Source organism: Harmonia axyridis, chromosome 6, assembly GCF_914767665.1.
Source record: "Harmonia axyridis chromosome 6, icHarAxyr1.1, whole genome shotgun sequence".
NCBI classification, from domain to species: domain Eukaryota; kingdom Metazoa; phylum Arthropoda; class Insecta; order Coleoptera; family Coccinellidae; genus Harmonia; species Harmonia axyridis.
The window spans coordinates 22,798,280-22,825,310 of NC_059506.1; the positions used below are offsets into that span (position 1 = coordinate 22,798,280).

A 27,031-nucleotide genomic window follows, 5' to 3' on the forward strand; every position below is an offset into this window, starting at 1 on the left:
CAGCGTGGAAAAGCCAAATGGTATAAATCCATATCTTGGTCACTGTATCAGGTATCCCAAATTCGTTGTCTAGTGAGGGAATCCCAAAACCTCTTTGAGCAAGAACAAAATTAATGGCACATTTTCGGGCTCGTTTTTTGAAAGAATAAATTGGGTGGAAAAAGCAACCATAAATTCAACTGTTTTCAAGTTATAAGAGAAAATTGGGAAATGACGTGAAATGAAAAGTTCTCATAAAATTCCATATTACCCTCCTTTTGAATTTTGAACCCTTCCGAGCATTTCAACAGGAATTTGGGTGATATTTGCCCTGATGTTGTTCTTGAGGTCTTTTATGGTCCTGGGACGATCATTGTAAACCAACGATTTGAGGTAGCCCCAAAGAAAAACAAAGCGGCCAAATATGGCTGCAAAATGACAGAGCCGTTTCCGTCAACTTGGCTCAAGCCAAGTAGCTTTATTACTACTTACTTGAACTTGAGTTGATTTCAAGTCAAGCTCGAGCCAAGTAGCTTGAATATCAAGCCAAGCCGTTAATCCCTTTTCACACGATATAACATTGTTCCTATTTAACAGCAAACAAATGTTCCGCATATCTAAAAACCTTTGAATCTCTACAAATGTCACAGAACTTTAATATTCCGAAGAAAGAGCACAAAAACACATGTCAAACTTGGCTGTCATCAGGTCGCTCGACGCTCCTGCCCTCTGTCCTTCCAATCAAATAGGTAACAAACTGGTAAATAGAGTCAAATCTCATAACGTTAACATTGTTATCACAATTGTGAGTTCAGAGGGTTTCAAGAAAAGATCTCTTGTATCTTTCGTCTTGTACAAAAACTTACCACCTTTTTATGTAGTTTTTGAATCGATATTAAACATTATAACCATTGTATCATTCCTTTTGGAGTTGAGGCTGTTACAGACACGATAAAACTTTTTTTAACTCGAAATTGACAAATCTTCCTCTGTAATCGGTAGACTCGGAAGCAAAATTCATATATCAACGTGAAATAGAGAAAACCTGTGCAAAGATGACGCAGTCTTTTTTACACATTGTGTGCAGATTTTTGATTTCAATTTTCCATACCCAAAACTCCATTTTCGGAGGCTGTCGTATGAAAAAAATTGGAGGCAATTATTCGTTTTACTATGAATAAAACTGTTTAAATCCATAAAACGAATATACAACCTCCATTCGAAACTTACTCCCACTTTCATGCAAACCAGTAGGCATTGTCAATTCGAATAGAATTCGTAGCATCTGTCAAACAGACTATTTTATCGTTATTTCTGGACATATCTAGAAGCCCTAGAACCGAATGCAGCGTGGAAGGTGTGCTAGGATTCCATGCTGGCAGATCCTTCCACGAAGATTACGTAACTCCGTTCGCCTCCTAGTGGGCCTCCACAAGTTTCATAAATCGCGTGCCATTCTCTAGTGACATTATTGGCAAACCTGCCAGGGCGCGTATTGGCATTCTGTACCTCTATACATATCCTACATGGTCCTGGAGCTCAAATGGCTTTACGGTTGCGAACTATAACACCTTGGTATTGTTGTAATTATTGCTTGCAGGTCGATTACCCTTGCCTTGACAAGGCAATATTATATAGGGTGTCCCAAGTTCAAGCATCTCGAGAACTATGAGATTTGAAGGAAAAATCTTCTCTTTTTTTAAAATAATAATATATCAGACATCGAATCGTAAATATTTTGCTTCATTCTCGAGTTGAGTTGAATTGTTGAAAAATGACTGTTTCAAACATTTTTCCACATATTTTGCAAATATCTCGTTTGTTATTGGTTTTTTGCTATTTATTTTCGTTATCAGGTTTGTCGAAGATTCCCTACGTCTCAAAAATATTTTTATAAGTTGAATCGTTTTCGGGATCGTTTGAGATATTCTTACTATGAACTCGTATAAATTTGTATTTCGACATCCTAAAGGTTGTCAGGTTGTCTCAGAATAGAACCTACATATGGTAAGATGTCTGCGACTATTAAAATCTATGGTAAAAGGTCAAAAAATCGATTTTTTTTGTACACATTATTGAAAATATCTCGAATCCTATTGCTTTTTCGTCATTTGTATTCATCAACAATATTGTAGAGGATTAAATTCCCTACAACTCTTGTGTCGAAAGTTTTTCTTTTTTCGAAAGTGTGGGCGGAGAGCATCATTTGAGGACAACCGGTAGTCCTGGTCAAAAAACACACTATATTGACTATATTATTAAATGTACAACTCTGCTTCCGCCGTTTTGCAATAGATGGCTGTAGCGTTAAGTGGTAGTCGAAATAAATAGATCGTAGGTGTCATACAATAAGCTTAGGTAAACATAACACCATCGAAAAATTTGTCGATTTGTGTCTGCATTATGAAGTTATTCTCGCTTAAAACTGGCAGCTTACGAGCCAAATTCTCGTCATTGGCGGGAGGTTTCAGTTTTCTGCTTTAATATGAAGAAATCTGCGGATGAGACTCATCGATTGCTCTCAAATACCTATGGTGAGGCCGCTATTAGTGGAAGAACGTGCCGATAGTAGTTTCAACGCTTCAAGAACGGTGATTTCGACGTCGAAGACCAGCATGGCGGTGGGAGAGAGAAGGTTTTCGAAGATGCAGAATTGAAGGCATTACTTTATCAACACTCGTACCAAACGCAACAAGAATTGGCAGGATATTTGGGAGTGACGCAATAAGCCATTTCAAAAAGCCTGAAATTCGTGAAATTATTCAGAAATAAAGGAAATTGGTTGCATCGACTGTGATGACTCGACTAGTATAAAATGTACAGTACTACATAATGCCAATACGCCTCCTGGACTGCGCTACCTCGACGCACGAGAAGTTGGGTTTCAACTTTTGCGTCATTCTGGCAGTCTCGTCTCGGGAAACATACGAGACTGGATTCGGTTGGGTGTGAAAGATATACGTGAAGTCGACTGTAGCAGGATTGTTTTTTACGTGAATATTGCATGGATCGTCGAAGGAACTTGTCATCAGTTACATGAGAGAATCCGAGAACCTGAGAGGATGGTATCGTGGATCCTGCCTTCGTTAGTTTTGAAGGATTCGAAGTGAACAAAAACACTAAGACTTTATAATACTTACAACTATAACTTCAGACATATTATTAATAAAAATTTGAGAAAAGCACTGACTTGGGTCAGGGGCATTTGAGCGCTGTTTATAGGTATATAACACCTAATAAATCCCGTGCCTAACCAGAAAAATATATTTTTTTGATTAGACTTTATTGGTCAAGAGTGATATACGTAGTACAACACTCCTTTAACTTTGCAATACTTTTTTTATAGAAGGATTCGTCTTTGTCTTCAATCTCGGCAATCACTTCCTCATAAGAGCCCAATTTCTTTCTTTGGAGCAATATTTTGAGGGCTGTAAAAGGCCAGTATTCACTGGGAGCAGATTTTACGAATGATCAAGCAGTTCAAGCTCAAATTGTTCAAGTTCAAAGTTTTTCATGGATTTGTGACAAGGTGAATTATCTTGGCTAAACAGATTTTTTTTGTTTTGAGAACTTTTTTTTTATTTCTGCACTCAATCGATCCAATAATGTTAAGTAATATTTGCTGTTGATGGTGTTTTGCCTTTGTCAAGACAGTCAATGAACATATACCATGCATGTCCCAAAATACGAATGCCATAACCTTGCCAGCTGATGTTTTTGGTCGCTTTGGACGGCTTTCGCCGACTGCTCTCCAATAAGCTGACTCTCTTTGATTCGGGACTGTGGTGATGAATCTTTCATCCACTGTCACATATCCACGATGCATTGTTGCTTTTGCCAGCTTTTGAACAAAGATTTCAAATGGACAAATGCCTTCTGATATCTTCAACTCCACCGTTAGCTCACACAACTTCAATTTACGATACGACCATAGCGTCCATCAGCATCGGTGGTCTTCGGCTACATTTAAATGGTTGTTGTCTATTGAGCAGAGTCTGATGAATAACACTTATCGAGCCATTGCCTTTGCTTGAACAGTATTTTTCTCATTAAAAAACCGTTTTACCAATACATTTTTATCCATTTGTCAAACAACAACAAATGTAGTATTACTTCAATATCTCGATACAGACTTAACTCTGCGTTCCTAATTCTCAAGTCTTCTTTTTGTATAAAAACTAATTTCTCTAATTGCCTACTGTTGTCTCATTGAAGGACTTTTCTTCCTTCTGCATGATACTTTTTTCTTCTGTGTGGTTCTCTGCAATAGGTATTTCCTCGTATCTGTCTATCTTATTGGGATTTGTATTATCTTTCTTAACTCCCTATTCTCATGCTCATTCACGTCTCTATTGTTTTCTTTCTTAGTTTGTTCACTTTTTCCTCAATAGTTTCAATTTTCTCTAATTTGTTGGTTGCTTATATACCATGGGGCGCCAACCGCTCTTCTGATTACTGTATTTAGTGTACTTTGCAACTGATATTTATTATTGTCTTTCGTATTATACTAGGTTACTCCTGTATACGTATTAGCACTATTTTAAATTTTTATTATCTTCAGCTTGTTTTCTAAGGAACGTTTTCTTTTTTTATTGACCAGCAGGTACAGTCTGCCATGCAATTGCCTTTTTTCTATTTTCTTCTATCTGTTTGTTAAAGTTCATTCTTTCATCTAGATTTGAGAATTACTCCCAGATATTTTGCTTCCTTTTTCCATTCTATTGTCTGATTTTCTATTTAGACGTTTGTTGATTTCTCTTTCTTTACTGCTATCCCTCCGAAATAGATTGCAACTGTATTCGATGAATTCACTTTGAATCGTCATTCCTTGAAGTATTCCACCAGTTTATTTAGGTCTATCTGTAACTGCCTAGTAATTGTTTTCCGCATTCTACTGTGATAGTAAATAGTAGTGTCATCTGCAAAGTGGGCTATCTTGCATCTATTCATTTTTGGTATGACTACCATGTATAAGTTGAACTGCAGCGGTCCTATCATCGATCCTTGTGGAACACCGGCTTCAATTTCTCTGATCGTCGATCTGGTAATATCGATATTCACTCTAAATATTCTATTTGCCAGGTACGATTGTATCATTCTCGTAAGTTTGGTTTGAAATATCAACAACTTCCTAATTTTAAACGCACTTCTTTCGAAGCTTGGCACTAACGAGAAAAAAGTGGTATAGGACTGGCGTTGGCATCTATGTGGCAGGCCCTGGACTTATTGATTGACGTGATATATGATGAAGATTGTGAAGACCACCTGAAGAACTATTGTATTAGTTTCCCAAGAGAGTGCACCATCAAAAGTAACAATAATTTGATGGTGTTTTCGCTTTTACTTTTAATGACAAGTTGTAGTGTCTAACAATTATTTTACCCATAAAGTCGGCGAAAATAACGAGGATTTGCCAGGAACTCCATAAAACAGAACACAACCGAACGCTCTCAGAAGTTCATAATTCTTGAATATTCATGAATACTTCCATCCATTTCCTCGAATTCATAAAGTTGAATTTCAGTGTTCACTAGACTGAGAGAAGGAGAAAAGTTCCATTCTTCCTTATACTCATCTTTCTCAAGGAAAACTCAGCGGAAAATAATCTTTCCCTAATGTTCCCATTGGAATACTTAGGAATCTCGAATAGAATAAATATTGAATGACAAACATCAATTATACTTCAATCTTAATTATTTCAGCGGTTGATCAAGAATTCTATCATGACCTGGCTATTAAAAAGATATTGAAAAACATTCATATGATATGAAAATTGATGTTTACTGTCGGTCTGGGCGTCCCATTATTATATCACCTGATCATCTAGGAAAGAAACTGTGGTTCAACTCACATCATTATCGGTTATTTGTTATATAGAAACCACACAGTATATTGTTACGAGAAAAATATCTTTGCACGTGAATTTTTTGCTATATTCTATAGGAATTACCTATAGAAGAAACTCATCTTAGGAATGGTAACGCAATAAATGTACATTATATTATGATAACGCGTATATTGAAAGAAGAAGATAGAACAGGTTATTCGACATGTTTTTCAAATTCACTTAAACCATGATATTTATTGGGTAAATGAAATGTTCCCATAAATAGCAATCAAGTTAATTGCAAACAGCTACCAAAATTTCACTAATAAACGAGGAATTACTGACATTTTGAAATATGGACAATCAAGAGCCTTATACGAAAATGTTTGTTCTCATTATTTATTTGACATTTTTTTTTTATGGTGATCATTTTGTTATAAATTATGAACTTATTTTCAATTAATAGTATTTCATTGTAGAGTCTTCTTCGATTCATTCTTACTATAGCAATAAATTTGAATTTAGAGTTCATTATTGTTTTTAAAGTCCTTTGTTCTTGATGACCTTTCTATAAGCAAAATAAATCTATACGTACTCTCAAAAATACTCATTCTATCATATTTTATTACAGGAAATGTAAAAATTCGCAACAAACAATAAACGCAGAGGAACGAAAATGTAAATGATCCACGTGTTTGCCTTCGAATTTGCGTCATAGTGATTTCGATCGTCTATATAGTCTATACTTTTTCTCGTCACGTGATGATAAGTATGAATCATTCGAATGTTTGAAGCATTTTCGGCTATTTCACAATATATTTTCTTGTCTAATTAATGTAGTTATATCATTCCTGAAAGTCTGACAATTAAACATGTCAATATCCAATATGTATAATTTTTTATACTGTCGAATAGACAATTATCCTTTTTCTGGAAGCTAAAAGAAGTAAGGGTCCTCTTCAAAATGAATCACTACAACAATATAGTTGATGTTACTAACTCCACCTCGACAAGAATACCCTCGCTATACATTTTTAAGCCGAAGACACATATTTTAGGCATTAATGATTTCATACTGATTGTACGAAAAATACCTATTTTCTACCGATACTGTCAAATTTAATTTCCTGATTGATTACTAGTATGTTGAATTTTTCGGGATAAACATGAATATAATAGAAGAATAAATAAATCTAACGAATTGTACATAATGTATTTTTTTCTGATCGAACCAATATTGAGCTATATCGCCTTAGTTACCATGTGTCATAACACACTCATATTTCCCAAGGGAAATATGAAACGTCAGTTCATATTTCCCTAGGGAAATATGAAACTATTTCTTTATTTAGTAACAAAATGGAAACTGCAATTGTTGAAATTTCCACTAAAAGTATTTCCACCAGATACAAAGGAAGAAGAAATATCTTGTTCATAATTATTCGACGACGAGACTACAGTTTTCTTGAGAACATTCCTTGCAGCAGCAGTCTCGGACGATTCTCCCAAAACGGTCTTCAAAGATTGTGATGCTGCAGATGGCTCACCCTCCACACCTGCTATCATCTTCGCTACCTTATTTTTGTGCAGCATACTGTCCGCCAGATAGCCTTCTGCAACAGACGAACTTTTCCAACCACCATGTCTCTTGAGTGTTGTCATTGAGGCTCCCGCATCGGCAACCAATGTCGCGGATGTTCGTCTTCCACAATGACCTGTATAGGTTTTCGGATTATCTAAACCCAACCATTCAGCAACCTTACTCGGAATTTTTCCGAAGGTATTTTTGCCGACAGGCTGAAGAGTACACTTCTTATTCCTATAAGCTACGAAGAACCTAAGAACGCCTTGCGGGCGCAACGCTGAATACTCCCTCACCAAACGAGCAGCACCCAGATCTTCTTCATCAATTATAGTGAATATTCTGTTTATATCATTCTTAGTCTTTGAGACTTTGATTATGATTACCGAACCACGATCTTCGATATCTGAAGATAGCATATTCACCAACTCTCGTGTTCTGCAGGCGCCAAAGATTTCCATTATTAAAACAACCTTCAAAATTATGAATGTAAAAATCTTATCAACAGAGGAAATCAAAATGAAACTTTTACCTTATACATCAAAAAAACGTCATTAGGAGCTTCACTCAAGAATGTCTTGAGCTGCTCCCGGGACAACACTGATGATTTTTTAGGAACGTATCCTTTATTTTTGTTCTTAACAAATGCTTCGACTTCATCGAATAATTTGACATCAGTTTTTTCCTTCAAATGTAGCATTGATCTTAACATCGATAGTTTCGGCCATAACGTGTTTGGAGAATATTTCTGGGACTGGGGATCGAATGAATTAATCATACATCAAGAATAACAAGAATCAGAGCAACATACCAAATCTTGGAAATATGCTAACAAAATACTATCGCTCACACCGTCCACCAATTTTTTTCTTTTCCACTCCTGAAAGCATTCGTACTCTTTACTGTAGGCAGCTTGAGATTTGGCTGGAACCAAAGATTCACGGGCCTTTGCCGCTTGAGTTTCGACGTAGTTCGACATTTTTTCATTAATTTTATTTTTGACAAGACGTCAAAATGAAACCAGTCAACCAAGATTCTCAGAAACATGGCCCATAGCAACGTTAAAAATTTAATTATTACAAAAATATACAATCTAATAATAATTTTTCCTTATCAGATTGTTTCAATCAGAAAAAAACTATTGATTACACCACGGGAAATATGAATACATTTCCCTCGGTTGTCTATACATCCCTCGGGCTCCGCCCTCGGGATGTAACTTTGACAACCTCGGGAAATATACTATTCATATTTCCCTAGTTGTAATAATAGCTATATATCCTCATATTTTATACTTCAAATGCTTATGATATAAAAGTGGGTTGTCTTCGAAAATACCCAATATCGAAATGAAGAATACTCTGAATTATACTAATATGGTATTAGATTTACGGCCACAAAGACCGACAGAGATATACCTAACCAAAGTTATTTGGAATGGTCTGAAATGCAAATGAAATTCATTTCAAATGCTGAATGAATTTCACTAGATCCCATAATTCAGAAATTGAAATTCTCAATTTCAAATAACAATACAGTATATTCTCTAAATTGCATTCCAAATTTCATGCGTAGTCAATCGAATGGTTTCGGAATAGTTATTTCTCTAATTCTGTGGTTATTCCGTTCATTCTTCCACATCTTGTAGAACAAAATCGTGCGAGAATATATCAGGAACGCACAGTTTTCATGGTTATATTTTATTATTCTATGTTGGCACTCCGAACTTTCCGCTACGGCTTTATCTGTCAATTCATCAAATTGCCTTAAAGAAATCAGTTCTGCCAACCAACATTTTTCAATGCAAAAATCACTAAATTATATTTATGGAAATATTTCATTAATTTCAATGAAAATGCAATGAATTAGAGAAAATAATGTATAATACTCGTACAGAAGGCTCATTCTACCACTCGTTCATTCCAAAACTCGCCACTTCGTGGCTCGTTTTTGAATTTTGAACTCTTGGAAGAATATCAATGCCTTCTGCACTTGTATTATAAATAACTATTCTCCAATTCTGTGGTTATTCCGTTCATTCTTCCACATCTTGTAGAACAAAACCGTGCGAGAATATATCAGAAACGCACAGTTTTCATGGTTATATTTTATTATTCTATGTTGGTACTCCGAACTTTCCGCCACGGCTTTATCTGTTAATTCATCAATTTGTCTTAAAGAAATCAGTTCTGCCAACCAACATTTTTGAATGCAAAAATCACTAAATTATATTTATGGAAATATTTCATTAATTTCAATGGAAATGCAATGAATTAGAGAAAATAATGTATAATACTCGTACAGAAGGCTCATTCTACCACTCGTTCATTCCAAAACTCGCCACTTCGTGGCTCGTTTTTGAATTTGGAAGAAAATCAATGCCTTCTGCACTTGTATTATAAATAACTATTTCACTAAAAAGAATACCTGATGATGGAATATTTTCAACTGAAATTTTATATTTATATTTATAAATAACTATTATAATACAAGTGCAGAAGCATGGGCGCCCGCAGAAATTTTTCTCAGGGGGGGCAAAATGAAAATTGTTGAAAAACGATAAGGCGTCCATGATTGTCGTAGGCGATATTAGTATTCCGTTTCTTTCTATTTCTGTATTTATATTCATAAGTGAACGGAATGAAATAATTATTATAATTACTAATAAATAAAGAAAAATTAACGAGTAATAACGAAATAAAAAATATATACATATATGCTCGATAAAACTATGTTTATAAAAATAATAAAAGAATAATATTAAATCTTGAAATATACACTGAATGACGCAAACAATAAAGTTTAAAACATGATACTAAAATATGATTCAAAAGAACACAGAATTGCTCCGTAATGTAAAAACAATAAATAAGTATATAAACAAAGTTAACAAATCATAAATTGCAAAAAAGAACTCATAAAAACAATATTAATTCTGAAGACAAAATACTTAATCGCTATACAACAGAGTACGCATAATTTAATCTGAACTAAAATTTAATTCTGCGCTGAAACTACGCTCTATAGTAGAAGTAGTACATGGAAATGTAAGGAGAAGAATAAGGCATTGTTTGATAGCAGGAGAAAATTTACATTGTCCGATAAGATCTTCAATTTTTATGTTTTCATCCATTTGTGATTTAGATAAATACTCATTCCAAATGTTCAATTCACTTTCTAAATTTTCAATGTGTTATACATATTGCCGACCTTAGAAGCGAAATATTCAATATCTAGTAATTTTGAATTCTTTGACAAAAAATTGAACAAAGAAAAAAGCATACATGTTCTTTCGAAAATCTCGTTTCAAGGGCTGAAATCAAATGATCTAAATAAGGGATGAATATAGATTTTTTTTGAGTAATCTTCAGCTGAATCTGCTTCATAATTAGATCTGTACATTTGTCTACCGCAAATTCGTGGTTTTCCAATCTCTATATTGAGACTCTGAGCAATAGATGATGCTTTGGAAAAAATTTCTGTAAAGCATGCATCGTCTGAGCGATTTTCCACATATTTCTATAATTAAATTAAATGACGGTGAAAATCTAGAAAATTAATAGAAACACCTTTAAGTGTATTTGCTTTTGGTTCCAATATATTTGAATATTTACTTGCTACCATTAAGCAAATCACAAAAGTGAAAGAGTTTATTGCAGCCCATAACTAAGCAGCTCTTTTTGTTGATGAAGAATTCATTGAAATTTCTCCAGATTTTATAGCAAAAAAAGTTTTAATATAGTATTGAAGTTTTCAGCGAAAACTTCCAAAGATTTATATTTAGCTGACCAACGAGTTTCTCAAAACAAAGGAATATTTGGAATAAGATTTCTTCTGAAGGTACTCTCTCCAAAAAATACTATAATGTCATTAATGGTGCCAATGCTATTACGAATTTCATTTATTTTACTGATGTCATTTATTACTAAATTCAACCTATGGGAGGCACAACGGAAATAATTTGCTTTCTTGTACTTGTCTCTTATGATATTTTGAACCCTGAGAATTTCAGCGGCCATTGTTGAGCATCCATCACAATCTTGTGCTACAAGTTTGTCCAAATTCAAACCAGCTGCGTTGAATGAATGGATCTCTAAATCTTCATCTCCAGCGTCTACTCTGAATTTCAAAAGATCACTAAAATTTCCAGAGTTCTTGTTGCTCTCTCGTATAGGCATATCTTGAGTTCCGCAAAAAACTATTATTTCTATAATCTGTAAATTTTTTTTCTATTTTCTCCAATACTTTTTTTCTTACCTTCATCTATTAAAGACAATAGGAGAGAATATATAAGATGTATTTTAAAAAAAAATTGACACGCATGGATTGCTTTCGGTTCCACGATTTTTCTTCACCCAACAAGTGCTCAACGCGCCTAAAAGATTTTTCAATTCAAAAAATACCTCTGCCGATTATGGATATGTGTATAGTATATTATGTTTATATGTATAGTAATTCCATTGAAAACCGGAAAATTGTTGTGAATCCATTACTTTCCTTTTTTCCTTGCCCTTTGGATTGAGAAAGTAATATTGAGGGTGTTGTGCTGAAAAATGAGGTAATCAAAATCTCAGGGGGGGCCATGGCCCTCCCTGGCCCCCCCCTGCGGGCGCCCATGTGCAGAAGGCATTGGTATTCTTCCACGAGTTCAAAATTCAAAAACGAGCCACGAAGTGGCGAGTTTCGGAATGAACGAGTGGTAGAATGAGCCTTCTGTACGAGTATTATACATTATTTTCTCTAATTCATTGCATTTCCATTGAAATTAATGAAATATTTCCATAAATATAATTTAGTGATTTTTGCATTCAAAAATGTTGGTTGGCAGAACTGATTTCTTTAAGACAAATTGATGAATTGACAGATAAAGCCGTGGCGGTAAGTTCGGAGTACCAAAATATAATAATAAAATATAACCATGAAAACTATGTGCGTTTCTGATATATTCTCGCACGATTTTGTTCTACAAGATGTGGAAGAATGAACGAAATAATCACAGAATTAGAGAAAATCACTTTTCACATAAATTTCATTCAATTTTTGGAATTAATCAACTCCGAAACGTGTGATGTTCAAATATTCAAAATAAAGAACCGAAAGGCAATATCAAATGGTCTATCCCACGGTGTTGAAATCTAAACGAGTTTTTCACAATAAGATTTTCTAAATATTGACTATCTTCGATATTCTCACCTCCATCAAAATCGATAGGGAACGTTAGATGTGAAATATTGAACCCTGTTCCTGATACATGAGCCTCATCTATTGATGTCAGTGTCAGACTTAACATACAATATAGCCAGCACTCTCAGAGCAGTGCAAACATGGGGAACTGATGAATAGACCAGATGCATTGTGTTGGACCCTGTTCTCAGCACCGGTCCAGGAATCATTGGGATTTACAACATTTATATTACTTTTTAAATATCACACAGAAATACACATTCGCAAAGAATTTATTTATGTGGGTTACAACAAAATATAAAAATTTATTACAAAATGGTAACCGACGTCAAACTGGATTATATAAGCCAATATAAAGCTTTTTTTTAGTACTCGTTGTCAGAATAGATCGCTCTATCATTTCGTCAGTGATTTTCTAATTTTCAACCAGGAATGGTCTCCAACGAATCCGTCCTCATATTCAAATCTGTACTTCCGTTCGGGGTACCTATTGAAGAAGAACTTCCTAACTTTCTAAGAAAACCTAAAAATTTGGAATTGGCAGGGTAGGTTCGGATCTTGAACTCGCGGTCAATTTTGTTTCCCTTTGTATGTCAAAACTGCAGGTTCTATATTGAGATGAAAAATGCATTTGGATGTAGAATGATGATTTCTAGTCTCCTACAAAATTTTGATCTCGTAAATAGAAAATAGAATATAGGGGAAATATCGAAAAAAATTAAAATAACAAGCATTATGCTTAACTTCATCAAAATTATAGAAGGTCGAAGCAGAATATGGATAAAAATGAGTAATGACAATAGCTTTGGAGACGACAGAATTGTAAATAGGTATAAGATGACGCATGAATGAACGAGCGCTCAAAAAATTCTGACTTCACGTCATTTCTTTCCTTGTTTTTCGATGGATACTGCTCATACTCGCGAAAACTGATAGAAATAAACTTTATGAGTGATGATTTAACTTATTTACATGAACTCGATAGCAAATTTCGTCTACCGTGCCCTGAATAGAAAGTACATAAGATTATGAATGCGACGAATTGTTTTAAAACAAATTGGTGAAGTGAATAGTTGTCAGTTGTGATTATCGTTAAAAAATCGTAAGATTTATCAAGAAAAAATGGTTTCGTAGTATCACAAGTATCAGAGAGTAAGTAGGAATTAGGTAGCTGGTTTTGTTTGGTGATTTTAAAAGTTAACAATTTCAGCTGTTGACGATTAAGTTTTCAATAGTAGGTACTTATGGGGTAAACATTTGAAAGAGGTATTTAAAAACATTAAAAACATTAACAAAAATAAACGCTTGGCGCCAATTCTGTGAAGCATGCTGGTCACATCAAATTTGCCCATAAAGAATATTCGGCACTGTTGAAGAACACCAGAAACTTGTTTTATTAAGTACTTTTCTATTCTTAGTGTACAGTGTCTAATGAAATAAGCCTTCACCATTAAATTTTTATTTTAACACTCACCTCTTCATGAAACGTATCAATGACTAATTGGTTTCCTGGTATCCTAAAAGAAAACTAAGATTATTCGACAGTTGGTCTAAATTATTCATTACATTTATTTTTTTTAGATGTTTGGTGAAATACTTTCTTATGAAGTCGTTCAAAAATGCTTACATTTTCAGAGCAAATTCAGACTGCAGAATACGCTAATACAGTATGCCTTGCTCTGATCATCAGACACAATTTTCCATTTTTTCGGTATATATATATAAATTTTGACGTTTCTACAAAGCACGTAATTCAGAATATTCTGATATACCAGTTTGTTCTTTTTTTACTGAGTGTAGTTTTCAGTATGGAATAATTTGACCATTATGTAAAAACTTTCATCTTGGTAGACAAACAGGAGAAGTGAGCAATCAACAATTTTCAGATCGTGAGGTCATATTTTTTTTGGCAATAATCCATGAAACGTGTGTAAGATTATTCATATTTTTCCATGGATCTATTTGCAACAAATTCAAGATGACATGTTCAGAAGCATTTACCAACTCTGTTGGTGCTTTGCACATCTGAATATCATCATCATCAGTTTCCATTTGAAATATTTTCGGAAGATAGCCAATATTTAACCAGAATAAGTAATGATTATCTTTATTTTGTCTCAACAAAAAACGGAATGATTTCATAGTCAATGAGATTGTAATCGAAAATCATTATTTATTAACAATATTGAAAATGAAAATCATTATTTATGTATTTGAGAAAAATCCATAATTCATTATTTTATTTTAGTTTATTGTCCAATTGAGTATCACTTTTACTACTAAATGCACAATGTATCTATTTCAGTTACTTTGAAAATTAAATTGAACTCTGAGCAATACGTATTTTATCCAAGATACTTATGGCATAAAAAACCATTTTTTTTAAATAAAATACAGTATCTTTCGAAAAGTGTTTGAGATACTAGTTAAGAAAGAACTAAGATGAAGATGATATTACTTTAAATGTGACTAAAATCATTTTTTCTGACAGCTGACACAATAGCATTATTATCTCGATGTAAATGAAATTGAACGAAATACACTGCTCAACAATTTATAGGGATCACTTACTTATTCTAAATTTATTTCTGAAATATTCGCTCCAAGATTATAAATTTAGTCAGATATCAGAGTATATTCAGTTGATAATATGGTTCACTTGAGAAAAGAATGAAAAAATGGAAAGTTGGAGAGAAAAAAAGACTTTATTAGGAACACTCAGAATTCTGTGTTTGAATAACATAAAAATTTTATGATGAAACCACAAGAAGGCTGAAGTTTCGGTTAAGCTAGTACCTAGTTGGTCCCCCACGAGCTCGTCTCAAGCATTCTACCCTACGAGGCATACTTTCGATCAAACGATTTATAAAATTTTGGGGCAAATTCGTCCAAATATCCCGTAAAGCGTTAGAAAGGTCCTCCAGGTTATTGATCGGTTGTTCTAAGGTTGACAATTGTCTAGACATCTCAGACCAGACATGTTCGATGCAATTCATGTCTGGAGAGCGAGCTGGCCAGTCCATCCTATCAATAGCATGAAATTCTAGCGCTTCATTAACCAGACGACTACGGTGTGGACGGGCATTATCGTCAATTAAAATGAAATTCTCGCCCACGGCAGCCGCAAACGGAACAATTATGGGTTCAATAATCATATCGTGATATCTCTGGCTGGTCATGGTGGTGTTCTGCAGAACAACCAACTCTGTGCGTTGCTTCAAACAAATGCCTCCCCATACACATATAGAACCTCCGCCAAAAGCTGTTGTGGGTACCATAAACTGTTCTGCATACCTTCGAACTCTTTCCCTCCAAGCAAGAATACGTCCATCGGAGTTGACCAAACGAAATCTAGACTCATTCGTAAATAAACATCGGCTCCAATCTTCAAGTGTCCAATTGCGGCGCTCCTCAGCCCATTGCCGTCGATGAACCCGGTGTTCCCTATTCAAACGGGGATGTTGTACCCTCCTACGTGCTCTCAAACCCCGAACATGTAGTCGTCGTCTTACAGTCTGGTTCGAAATTAGAACTCCTGTTGCAACTCTCAGTGATCTATTGAGCCGCGACGCCGGGTAAGTGGCATTTCTCCTAGCATTGAGGATCAAAAGACGATCTTGGGCAGCTGTTGTACTGCGCTGCCGACCTCCTCCATGAACATAGGCTACTGAGTCGTTTTGGATGAACCTATTCCAAGCCCGACTCACGACACTTTGCGAAACATTCAACCGCCGGGACACTTCTCGCTGGAACAAACCTTTCTGTATCCACCGTATGATTTGGTCCAGTTGCACAGGAGCCAAACGTCTTCTCGGCATGACTGATAAGCTGATATTGTTCTCATTTCTTCAATTATTGTCACCTTATGTGTTTGAACGAGAGAAAAAACAGATTTAATAACAAATACCACATTGCTTTTCACTCCACCTGTAACAGCCTACAGATAATAATCGATTTTGTGAACAAGAGCCGATGACGTGAGGAAGACTCTGATATAATCAACTCAAAACATCTTACATTTCCCTTAGAGAACATATAATGTACAGATATTCACGAGATAACTTGAAAAAAATACAAATGAAGAGAAGTTCTTAAGTGATCCCTAGCAATTGTTCATCAGTGTATGAACAGGAACCAATTAATAGTTTCCTGAACTTTATTTTATAAGAGAAGATACATAAATCAGTATTATGAAATAATGCCATTGTTCCAATATCATCCAATTCAATAATAAATGTTACAAAATTACGTAATTCTTCAACCAAGTCTTTGAAAATAAAAGGGTTAAATGTCATATATATGTATTTTGCAGAACGCACCCACGCTATTGTGTTGTACTTAACGGTCTACCACAGTTTTTTTTTTCTCGTTCGTACATTTCCGACGCCATTTTTAAGTACCGGCTCGAAATGTACACGCCATACAATTTAGAATGACCCTGAACTTGAGAATGATTTCTATCGGAATAATACGTTGGCCCGAGCAACACCAAATTTGATGATTAAATCGGAAATGTCGGTTCCTAGGATTTATTGTTCTTTTCCTTTTTAATCTGCCCAAATAGGGTGTTCTGAATGTCTAATTAGATTTCAAAGACGTCACAGAGATTAAGTTTGACGAGGATCGATAGTCAAATACGATTGGAAATACTGCAAATTCTACAGAAAGTTTTTCATTCTTTTTACAGTGATGAGGTTTTTTCTCATTTGATAAAAAGCGGAACTACATATATATTGTCTTATGAACTGCAATTCATGCAGCACCTTAGTAATATATTCTAAATTTCATTAGAGATCAAGTACCAAGAAAGGTAAACATATTGTACCGATCGAAAACAATTGTTCTATTTATTACTTGAGATCGGTAAAATATGGTCACGTTTTTGATATTCAATACATATCCTTATTTCCCTTCTCTTTATCATCATAAAAATGAATGTACAGGCTGTCCCAAATCCTCTTCTAAATCTCTGAAACAGTAATTGATTCCTATGATCTGTTATGAGCATAGAGTAATAAACATAGATATAGGAAGTACATATACGCAATTTTCACATGTCACCCAACATAGTTAGATTACGTTGTCGGATCGTGATATATTTTCAAATCTACAATTTTACTATATCATTAAAAATGTATATTACATTATATTTATTTCAGCGATTCCCGATTAAATATGAAAATTTGAATATTTGGAATCAGATATTTCTCCTGATTGTCGAAATTATAATAAGCAGAATATTTATTATTTTCTGTATCAACCTGCTAAAATCCAAGTTTTGGCAACTTTTGCTCTACTAATGTCATCGGTTGTTTCACGTCGTTTGGCGCGCTTGAAGTTTGTTTTCTAAACTTCTGATATATTCAAGTATTTATTTCAAAATATTTTGAGTTGATATGAAACGTTGATTCACTATGGAGCATAAGAAGTGCGTTCTTTGTGGAGAAACTCCCGACTTGAGTGAAATATCGTATCACTGATATGTTTTAATTTCTGCGCGCTTCATGTCAAATTTGATAGGTCATGTTGGGGACAAAATTTGCTTACTGAAAATGACATATGTTCCCTCTTTCTACGTTTATTACTCTGAGGTTATGAGTATCATATATAAGGATAAATAAACCCTTGACGGTCTGGTTTCTTTATAATTATTTCAAATGACAAACCAACGAATTTATAGCGCTCTATTTGAACGTTCATAAAAGTTAACTGCATTTTTAGGATTTTCTACGGTTTCAACAAAAAAAAAATTTCGAATACGTAAATAATACACGCAAGCCTATATTGAATCGACATCAAAGTTGTGATGCGTGTTCGTTGAGTTTGTCACGCAAACCTACAAAAAAAAAAAATCGACGGACTTGGAAATGAGCAGAAGTATTTTTGAAATATAAATATTGATTGACAGAGAGAGTGAGCGAGAGATGGATGTACTCACAGCGTAGTTCAACGAGATCATAAATATGAAAAGAGAAAATAATCGAACATTGGGAAACCGCCAACAGTTTATTTCAGATTCGAGATTTCAATATTTTTTTATTATGTCATGTTTCATTCATAATTTACCTTCTCTTTTTTTTATTCACATCATTGGTTATTCCATTACATTGGTTAAACGATTTTTCAAAAACTTTGTCAATTCTCCTCGAATATCAGATATCCAAATCGAAACTAAACTTTTCACCTGATCTATTGTTTTTTTCACCTCCTACACTTGAAAGTCACACTTCAACACCACAAATGAATTATTATTGGGATACCTAACTGGTGTTAAGTTTCACAAGTCAAGTCCCATTGGACAAGTAGAGAGAGCTGTAAACCACCCAGCATGTTCACAAAACTGAAACCTATTCAGAGGTTGATTTGGATATAGGCAATGGAGTAAAGAGATAAGAACTTGTTTCTCGAAACTGAACAGCATTGCATTGTTTCGTTTACTGAGAAAGCGGGATTATATACCTTTTACAGGTTTCTTCTTTCGGCACTTGATAACGTTGACGAAGGTCTGAGAATAAACTTCCATCAGATTACCTTTTCACAATCGTAAAGCAGTCGTAAAAAATTCTCTATCCTCCCTTCAACAAATTTGCGACTGAGTCATTTAACAAGTTTGTTTATTATATGCAATAGAGAACATTTCCGAGTGATCAAGGTACAAATATTCACAGTACTTTAAATTCTCAGCTTAGGTATACAGAGTGCTTCACGAGTATACAGTTAATGCAGATAAAAATGGTGATTGAACATTTCAAATTGCCATCGATTGTCCGTAATAATTACAAAATGTACATACCTACAAAGCTAAAAAAAAAATATAAAAAATAAGTTACAGGGGGACATAGTAACGAATTGATTATTTTGAGATGAATATATGTGCAAAATCTGTTTTCGAGAAATTATATACAAGGTGTTTTCTTCAAGGTTGAACTTCGAAATGACCTTATTCAGTCCGGGCCATCTGGTCTGGACTGAATAAGATTATTTTCTACATTTTCATTTTAAAGCCGGAAAATCGACGTGTTAAGTTTTCGTTGGAACACATTGTATTTAGTCTTGAATGAAAAAGTCTCCTATTTTTTTTCCATTAAAAAAATATAAATGATGACTTTCCGTAATAACGAACTCTTTATATGAATATATGGTGTGTGAATAAGTCTTTCCCGTTTTTTTTCAAATTTTGAGCCTTCATTGTGAAAAAATGGTTACAAATGAATTATTGAAAGTATTGGCCATCGCTAGCTACAACTTTTCCCCATCTTTCTGGCAACATACGAATCCCGTTGCGAAAAAATTCGACCGGTTTGGCCTCTATCCAGTCATCCACCCATTTTTTGGCTTCCTCGTAGGAATGGAAGTGCTGGTCAGCCAGGCCATGCGTCATCGATCTGAAGAGATGGTAAACAGACGGAGCAATGTCTGGACTATACGGCGGGTGAGGTAGGACTTCCCATTTGAGCGTTTCTAAGTATGTTTTCACCGGCTGTGCAACATGTGGGCGAGCATTGTCATGTTGCAAAATAACTTTGTCGTGCCTGTCGGAGTATTGTGGCCGTTTTTCTCGCAGTGCGCGGCTCAAACGCATCAATTGTCGTCGATAGACCTCGCCTGTGATCCTTTCATTCGGTTTCAGAAGCTCATAGTAAACCACACCTAGCTGGTCCCACCATATACAGAGCATGAGCTTGGCGCCATGAATATTTGGCTTGGCCGTCGATGATGATGCATGGCCGGGTAGTCCCCATGATTTTCTTCGCTTCTGATTATCGTAACGGATCCACTTTTCATCGCCAGTCACGATACGATGCAGAAAACTCTTTCTTTTATGTCGCTGAAGCAGCTGTTCGCAAGTGAAAAAACGCCGTTCGACGTCTCTCAGCTTCAGTTCGTACGGCACCCAATTTCCTTGCTTTTGGATCATTCCCATGGCTTTCAAACGCTTGGAAAAATGGTTGTTCGGTCAACTGCCAATGCTTCAGCAAGTTCTTCTTGCGTTTGACACGAATCTTCATCAAGCAAAGTCGCCAATTCTTGATCTTCAAAGATTTGCGGCCGCCCGGAACGCTCCTTGTCTTCCACGTCGAAATCGCCACTTTTGAAGCGTCGAAACCATCCGCGAACACTTGAATCATCGACACAACCTTCTCCATAAGCTTCCTGAAGCAACCGATGCGCCTCGGCAGCAGATTTCTTCAAATTGAACCAATAAAGTGAAACTTCCCGCAAATGACGTCGACTCGGCTCAAATTTCGACATTTTCACGATTTCAAAAATTTATGATGCGAAAAAATTTCAACTAATGTGTTAGTGTGGAATTGTTGACAGATGAATAAGCTTTGATTATGACATATGTAACCATTAAATACTCGCACAGTATTGGTGGCGCCATCTCTTACAAAAAACGGGAAAGACTTATTCACACACCTTACCCCTCTTAACCATCAATGGTGGAACACCCTGTATCAAGGGCTTAGATCTTTTTTTTTTCTTGGGGGGGTAATCGAAAAAATTTTTTTCGGCAACCGTCCGGGAAGTGCTCACTTCCCGGACGCTTTTTCTCTGAGAAAGTAGCATTTCCCGGCCTAGTCCGGAAAGTACGTACTTCCTGGACTAGGCCGGAAAAGAATCATAGAATCCATAGCAACTGAGATAACGGCTGACAGTTCATATGGAATTAGTTGTCAAAAATTTGCATGTTTTTTGATCGCAATCGCAATAAAATATGGAAAGCAGCAGCGATATTGTTATTTTACATGGTTGCCGAAAAAATATTGTACGCAACACGCCCGAAAATGGTTTTTTTGGACTCGCAGACTTCCAGGACTCGCTTACGCTCGTCCTGGAATTTTGTCTATTCGTCCAAAAAAACCCTATTTTCCGGACTTGTTACGTAAATTACTATTCTGACGACAACGTTTCGTATATCTGTAATGTGAAAAAAAAAATTTGATAACAAAGTTTGAACCAAATTACCCTAAATAATTTTTTTTCTTACCAATTCGGTTGTTCTTACCTCATACTTGATGTTCCTAAAGTAGAGTTACAGAGCAAAATGAGAAATTCTTGGGGTGATTTGAGGAATAAAAGTCTCATGAATATAAACCCGCAAAAGCTTTGTTTTCGAGATATAAGGTGTTTCTAGTGTGTCGTACTTCTTAGCGATGCTTATATCAGTTTATCAAATCTTAATTAATCTTCGTTACAGAGTGGGAAATAAGTACCAAATCTTATAATTAATCCATTCATTACAGCTTACTAGCTGGATCTTTATAATAATTTGGATTTTTCTGAAGAGTACTAGAGAGTTGATTGAAATATTTTTCCCGAAATCGATAGGAGATACGATAAAACTATAACAAACCAAAAGATTCAGTATTGGACCAGAGTTTTATTTTTTAGACTACCAGCGGTTCACATAGTTCTGAAGGAAAGAATCAGGCACCCTTCCAGAAAAAATATCACCCTGTTGATTTGCATTCAAAATTAGCATATAACATGATGAAAACTAAAATTGGAATATCTATGGTCAATTCAAATTAATTATCTTGTGAAGGAAAGAATCTATGATTCAAAAAAACTTAAACTTTAACACCTGTATCTCAAAAACAAAGTTTTTGGGGACTCATGTTATAGACTTTTTTTAAATGATCCAAGAAATATATCATTTTCATTTGTACCTCCAATTTAGGAACACCGTGTAGATATAATCAATTCAAAACTGATGTCTTTACAAACAAATTGCAATTTAAAGGAAACACGAAATGGTACAACACATCCCACACGATTTTTCTATGCGAATTACTCAGTTCAGTTCCTTGATAACTACACTATTGATATTTTGTGACGAGAATGTTACAAAAAACCGAAAACAACGGGTAAGTGTATACCGATGACGGATGCAAAAATAATGGCAAATAAGAGGCTGAGAAAGCGGATAGATAAAGGAGAATAATAAACCTCGGACAAAGACGTGTCTGTAGTGCAATAAAAGTACTTATCTTGAAAGCGATAATAAACTGCTAAACCGAAAAAGTGTCCAATTATTTACTGCCGTGTGGATTTTGAAGAAAAGTAAAATAATTATTGGTCCATCTTGTGGAAAAATTTTCGTTCTTCGTCTTTGCGAGATTTCGCAAATATATGGTGATTTGGAAGTCTTGGGGGGGGGGTAATTACCCCTAGAGCCCCCATTTCTACGCTCTTGGTATTAATGGTAATTATTTTTGAACTGTCGCTGAAACGCTATAGACCCCTCCTAATAGTCAATGGTGGAACACACTGTATAAAGGAAACATAGGTTATAACGAGACCTCTCTTAGTCAAAACCTTAAATACGTGATTCGGTAATTGATACCTCGCCCGCGAAAGGTGAGACTACACCGTCCTGTCCTGAAGATTGCGAAGTAATCGTAGAAACACATAGAACGTGCCACATCGCTGAAAATGATGGAGAACCAAGACCTATAATTATGGCTATTTCCCACTGGAGTTAGTCAGATATGAATGTGCTGGTTGTGGGGGGAATCGGTCGCATGCTAGATGGGCGGTGACGGTGACGCTAGGGGGGGCCCGAAGGGGGGTATTTAGTCGAGCTGATAATAGCAACTTCGTCGTGTAGGTTGGAACCCACCGAGAGCCAGGGAAAGCTTCCGAGAAACTGTGAGAGCTGAGTGGACTGAATTTTGTACCGTGGTCAAGGTGGATGTAGAGATGGGGAGAAATTGTATAGCATCTGTTGCAGATTTTGAAGTTTGATACAGGAGGGATAGCACTCTGTGGTCCATCAGATGATGATGATGATGGTCAAATACACCTACTTACATTAAAGTGCCTTTTACAATCATAATCATCTACAAATTGTAGTGTCGTCTTCTAAGTGTAGTGCTAAATAGAATTCAAGATGAAACAATCGCCCTTTCAAAAGGACAAGAGATAGAAGCAAATTTAACGATTTTTGCAAATAACTTGAAATGAAACAAAAGCGACGAATCAACCATAAAAAAATAACCAAGTTCGTTAGCAGAATCACACAAATTTTGAGAACAAATCTCAACGTCATGAACATGATGAGAACCATAATAGGCCAATTGAAAAGTATCCAGTCTGATGCACATATGACGGTGCTAGTATTAAATCCATATGATTTTTCCAACGATACGTGTCAAAATTTGAGAGCAGTCCGACCATTAGTTTGTGATATATTGCGTTGTGAGTGTAGCTAATTTCGTGTACTGATAAAATATTGCTTTTTGAAAAGAAAAATAAAGTTGAAGTAAAATCTTAGCTTGATGAACAGTTTCCGGGGTCTGCACCAGGAAAATCAACCATCATTGATTGGTATGCTTAGTGGTGAAATATATATTATTATCAATATTTGTTCATGAAAAAGCTGCGTGTAAAATGGGTGTCGCGCAAGCTCACAATCGATCAAAAGCAACAACGTATTAATGATTCTGAGCAGTATTTGAAGCTGTTTAAGTGCAATAAACCTGAATTTTTCCGTCGATATGTGACAATGGATGAAACATGGCTCCATCATTTCACTCCGGAGTCCAATCGACAGTCAGCTGAGTGGACTGACACGATGAACCAAATCCAAAGCGAGGAAAAACACAACAGTGAGCTGGCAAGGTTACGGCATCAGTATTCTATGATGCGCAAGGTATAAAATTCATTGATTACCTGAAAAAGGGCCAGACCATCAACATTGATAATTATATAGCGTTATTGGGTCGTTTGAGGATGAATTCGTTAAAAAGCAGCCCCATTTGAAGAAAAAAAAAGGTGATGTTTTATCATGACAATGCGCCGTGTCACAAATCAATGAAAACAATTGCAAAATTGCATGAATTGGGCTTCGAATTGCTTCTGCATCCACCGTATTCGCCAGATCTAGCCCTCAGCGACTTTTTTCTGTTCTCAGACCTCAAGAGAATGCTCGCTGGCAAGAAATTTAGCGCCAATGAAGAAATAATCGCCGAAACTGAGGCCTATTTTGAAGCGGAAGACTACAAAAATGGTATCTAAAAGTTGGTAGATCGCTATGAATGCTGTATCGCACTCGAAGGCAACTATGTTGAATAATAAAATCGAATTGTGCCAAAAAAAAATGTGTTTCACTATGGGAGACCGGGGACTTTTCAATTGGCCTTTTACCTTGGGATGAAACTAAAGCGACGAATCAACCATAAAATATGAAGGAAGACTAAATAACTGTTGAGTTCTTTAGGAGAATCATAAAAACTTCAAAAATAAACTACAACAGCATGAACATGGCGAGAACCATAAATCCCTTCATCTGCTTTCGGTATAATTCCATGGAGCAAAAAGGTATCGAAAGCTTGGAAAGCAAATTAAGAACTTTGGTGACAAAAGCACACAAGCACTATCAGAAAAGCAACATTGAGAGGACTGCACTGCCAAGGAATAAAGGAGGCAGGGTTCTGCTAAACATTAAGCAACTTGCTTATGGGCAAACAGAAACATACTTCAAAGACAAAGTAAGTACGTCAGAGGTCTACCTAATATGTATTGTTCGAAGCAGCAACTTCACTAGGAGTATGATTCATACAACCACCTGATAATCTCTGAAAAACTGTTAAGATGGGGGAGAAGCCCCTACATAAAAGACAAAAGAAACTTCACCAGAGGTTGGCCACCATATATTAGGAGTCAGTGCAACTCTTAATTTTATTTGATCATACTTGCGTGCTTGTTCTATGTATGTGTTTCAAGGTTGTCAAAGGACAGCAATGAGTCCTTTGTATTTTCAGTCAGTTTCTTACAGATTCATAGCATTAACTTTCCACCGCCTCATAATGGTAATTTCTGAATTTTTCTGGTAACAATTTTGATTCTGCGTTCATGATAGTTATACAATTTCAAAATTCATTTGATTCCCAACCAATTGAATATTATCATAGAAACTGTCACATCATTTCAAAAAAACATGATGCTGATACAAAAGTATATTCTAAAACAAGTTGCGGAATGAGCTTCTATTCCAACACGAATGCCAAATGCGAAGGAGCGAGTTTTCGAACGCATATGTGTTGGAATTGCATTCTGCAACGAGTATTAGACGATAATTTCTGTATTTCAGTCAAGTTTTATGAAATATTGTCAAACTTCAATGGAAGATTCAGATTCTACATCCTAATGACTTTAGTATTGTATATTGGCAGTTGGTGTGACTATTACGAAAATTGACAGATTACAGAATTTGAATTTTAATCGTACGTTTCGAATTTTGAAATAATTTATAATTACGCATTAAAGTCGTGAATTGTGTCTGACGAAATCGATTTAACACCACCAGAATGAAAAGAAAATGCGAATAATGTCCCAAATTATTTCACTAAATCCAAATTATATCAAATTGACAACTGACGTGTGTTGAATTTTGATAGGATTGGAAATCTGTGTAGACAACCACAAAACGAAAAATATAACTGACAACACACTGTCATGCAAAATTATCGGTAATTTTGATGCTCTTGTGCAATTACTTACGAAAACAAGGCTGTAATGAGTTCATTTCAGCACTGTTTTTAGAACTGTAATGAACTCATTAGTCATTACGATACTGAAATAGAGAAAATTCATTTTCAGGATTGCATGGCATGGAAAATGGGTATCCTGACTTTCCCGTCGAAATACATGGCGTGGAGATAAGTACGTGTCTTTCTGTCTTTGTTATTGTCATCCTGTAAGAAACCCTTTTCTTGCATTCATCAGTAGAGGCTGTCTCTGATGGAAACAGACTGACGTACAGACTAACTGTACTGTCTAATCACTTAGAGCGGCATCTCAAAATGCGGTACGTGCATTCTTTTCGAGCTGCTTTTGTGTGGTGATTCATAGATTGGACAACCCGTGTGAAATAAGCAGACTGTTTGTCGGAAACACCCGAACAACATGACAAGTGGCGTGCGACCAAATAATGATTTCTCATTGTGTGTTGAACTGTTGATGTATTGTCTCAGTCCATTTCAAACCATATCGGAATATAAATGAAGAAAATTTATCAAAATTTGTATGCATCAAATAAACTCTCAATAAATAAATACAAGAGTGTATATGAGTACCTATAACAGCAAAAATTTTCGAGTTATAGAAATCTTTCAGATACTCAGCGAGAGTATGTAGTTCCAACAAAGAACTTGATACACCGTTAGAGGGTTGAAGTTACGGGGATGAAAAAAGCGGAAAAGTTGTTCCCCTTCGAATCAGAACGGTTCCGAGAAATTTTCCACATTTTCATTTTAAAGTCGTAAAATCGAAGTGTTAAGTTTTCATTGGACCACCTTGTATATATGTATATAAAAATAAAATTTAATGTTTTCTGTTAAAAAATTTCTACCAATATCTTTAGTCGTATATATAGGAGATTCATTAATTTCGACTGGAAAAATCGGTCCGAAACTATGTAAGGGGTTGTCCATTAATCACGTGATCTTTTT

At 35.4% G+C, this 27,031-nt stretch overlaps 1 protein-coding gene across 5 annotated transcripts in view; it reads right to left on the reverse strand.

Moving 5' to 3' along the window:
* Nucleotides 1-27,031, reverse strand: part of LOC123682980 (protein winged eye) — a 186,377-nt gene that overhangs the window by 103,685 nt on the left and 55,661 nt on the right. For 4 of the 5 annotated variants that reach the window (XM_045621843.1, XM_045621845.1, XM_045621844.1 and 1 more), the window contains exon 2: nucleotides 14,047-14,089. The exons of the other annotated variant lie outside the window; for it this stretch is intronic. Coding sequence is in view for 3 of the 4 variants with exons in the window: in XM_045621845.1 (XP_045477801.1) it covers nucleotides 14,047-14,089 (43 nt within the window). In the remaining variant the exon portion in view is untranslated. The remainder of the gene's footprint in view (nucleotides 1-14,046; nucleotides 14,090-27,031) is intronic. 5 annotated transcript variants of the gene reach the window in all.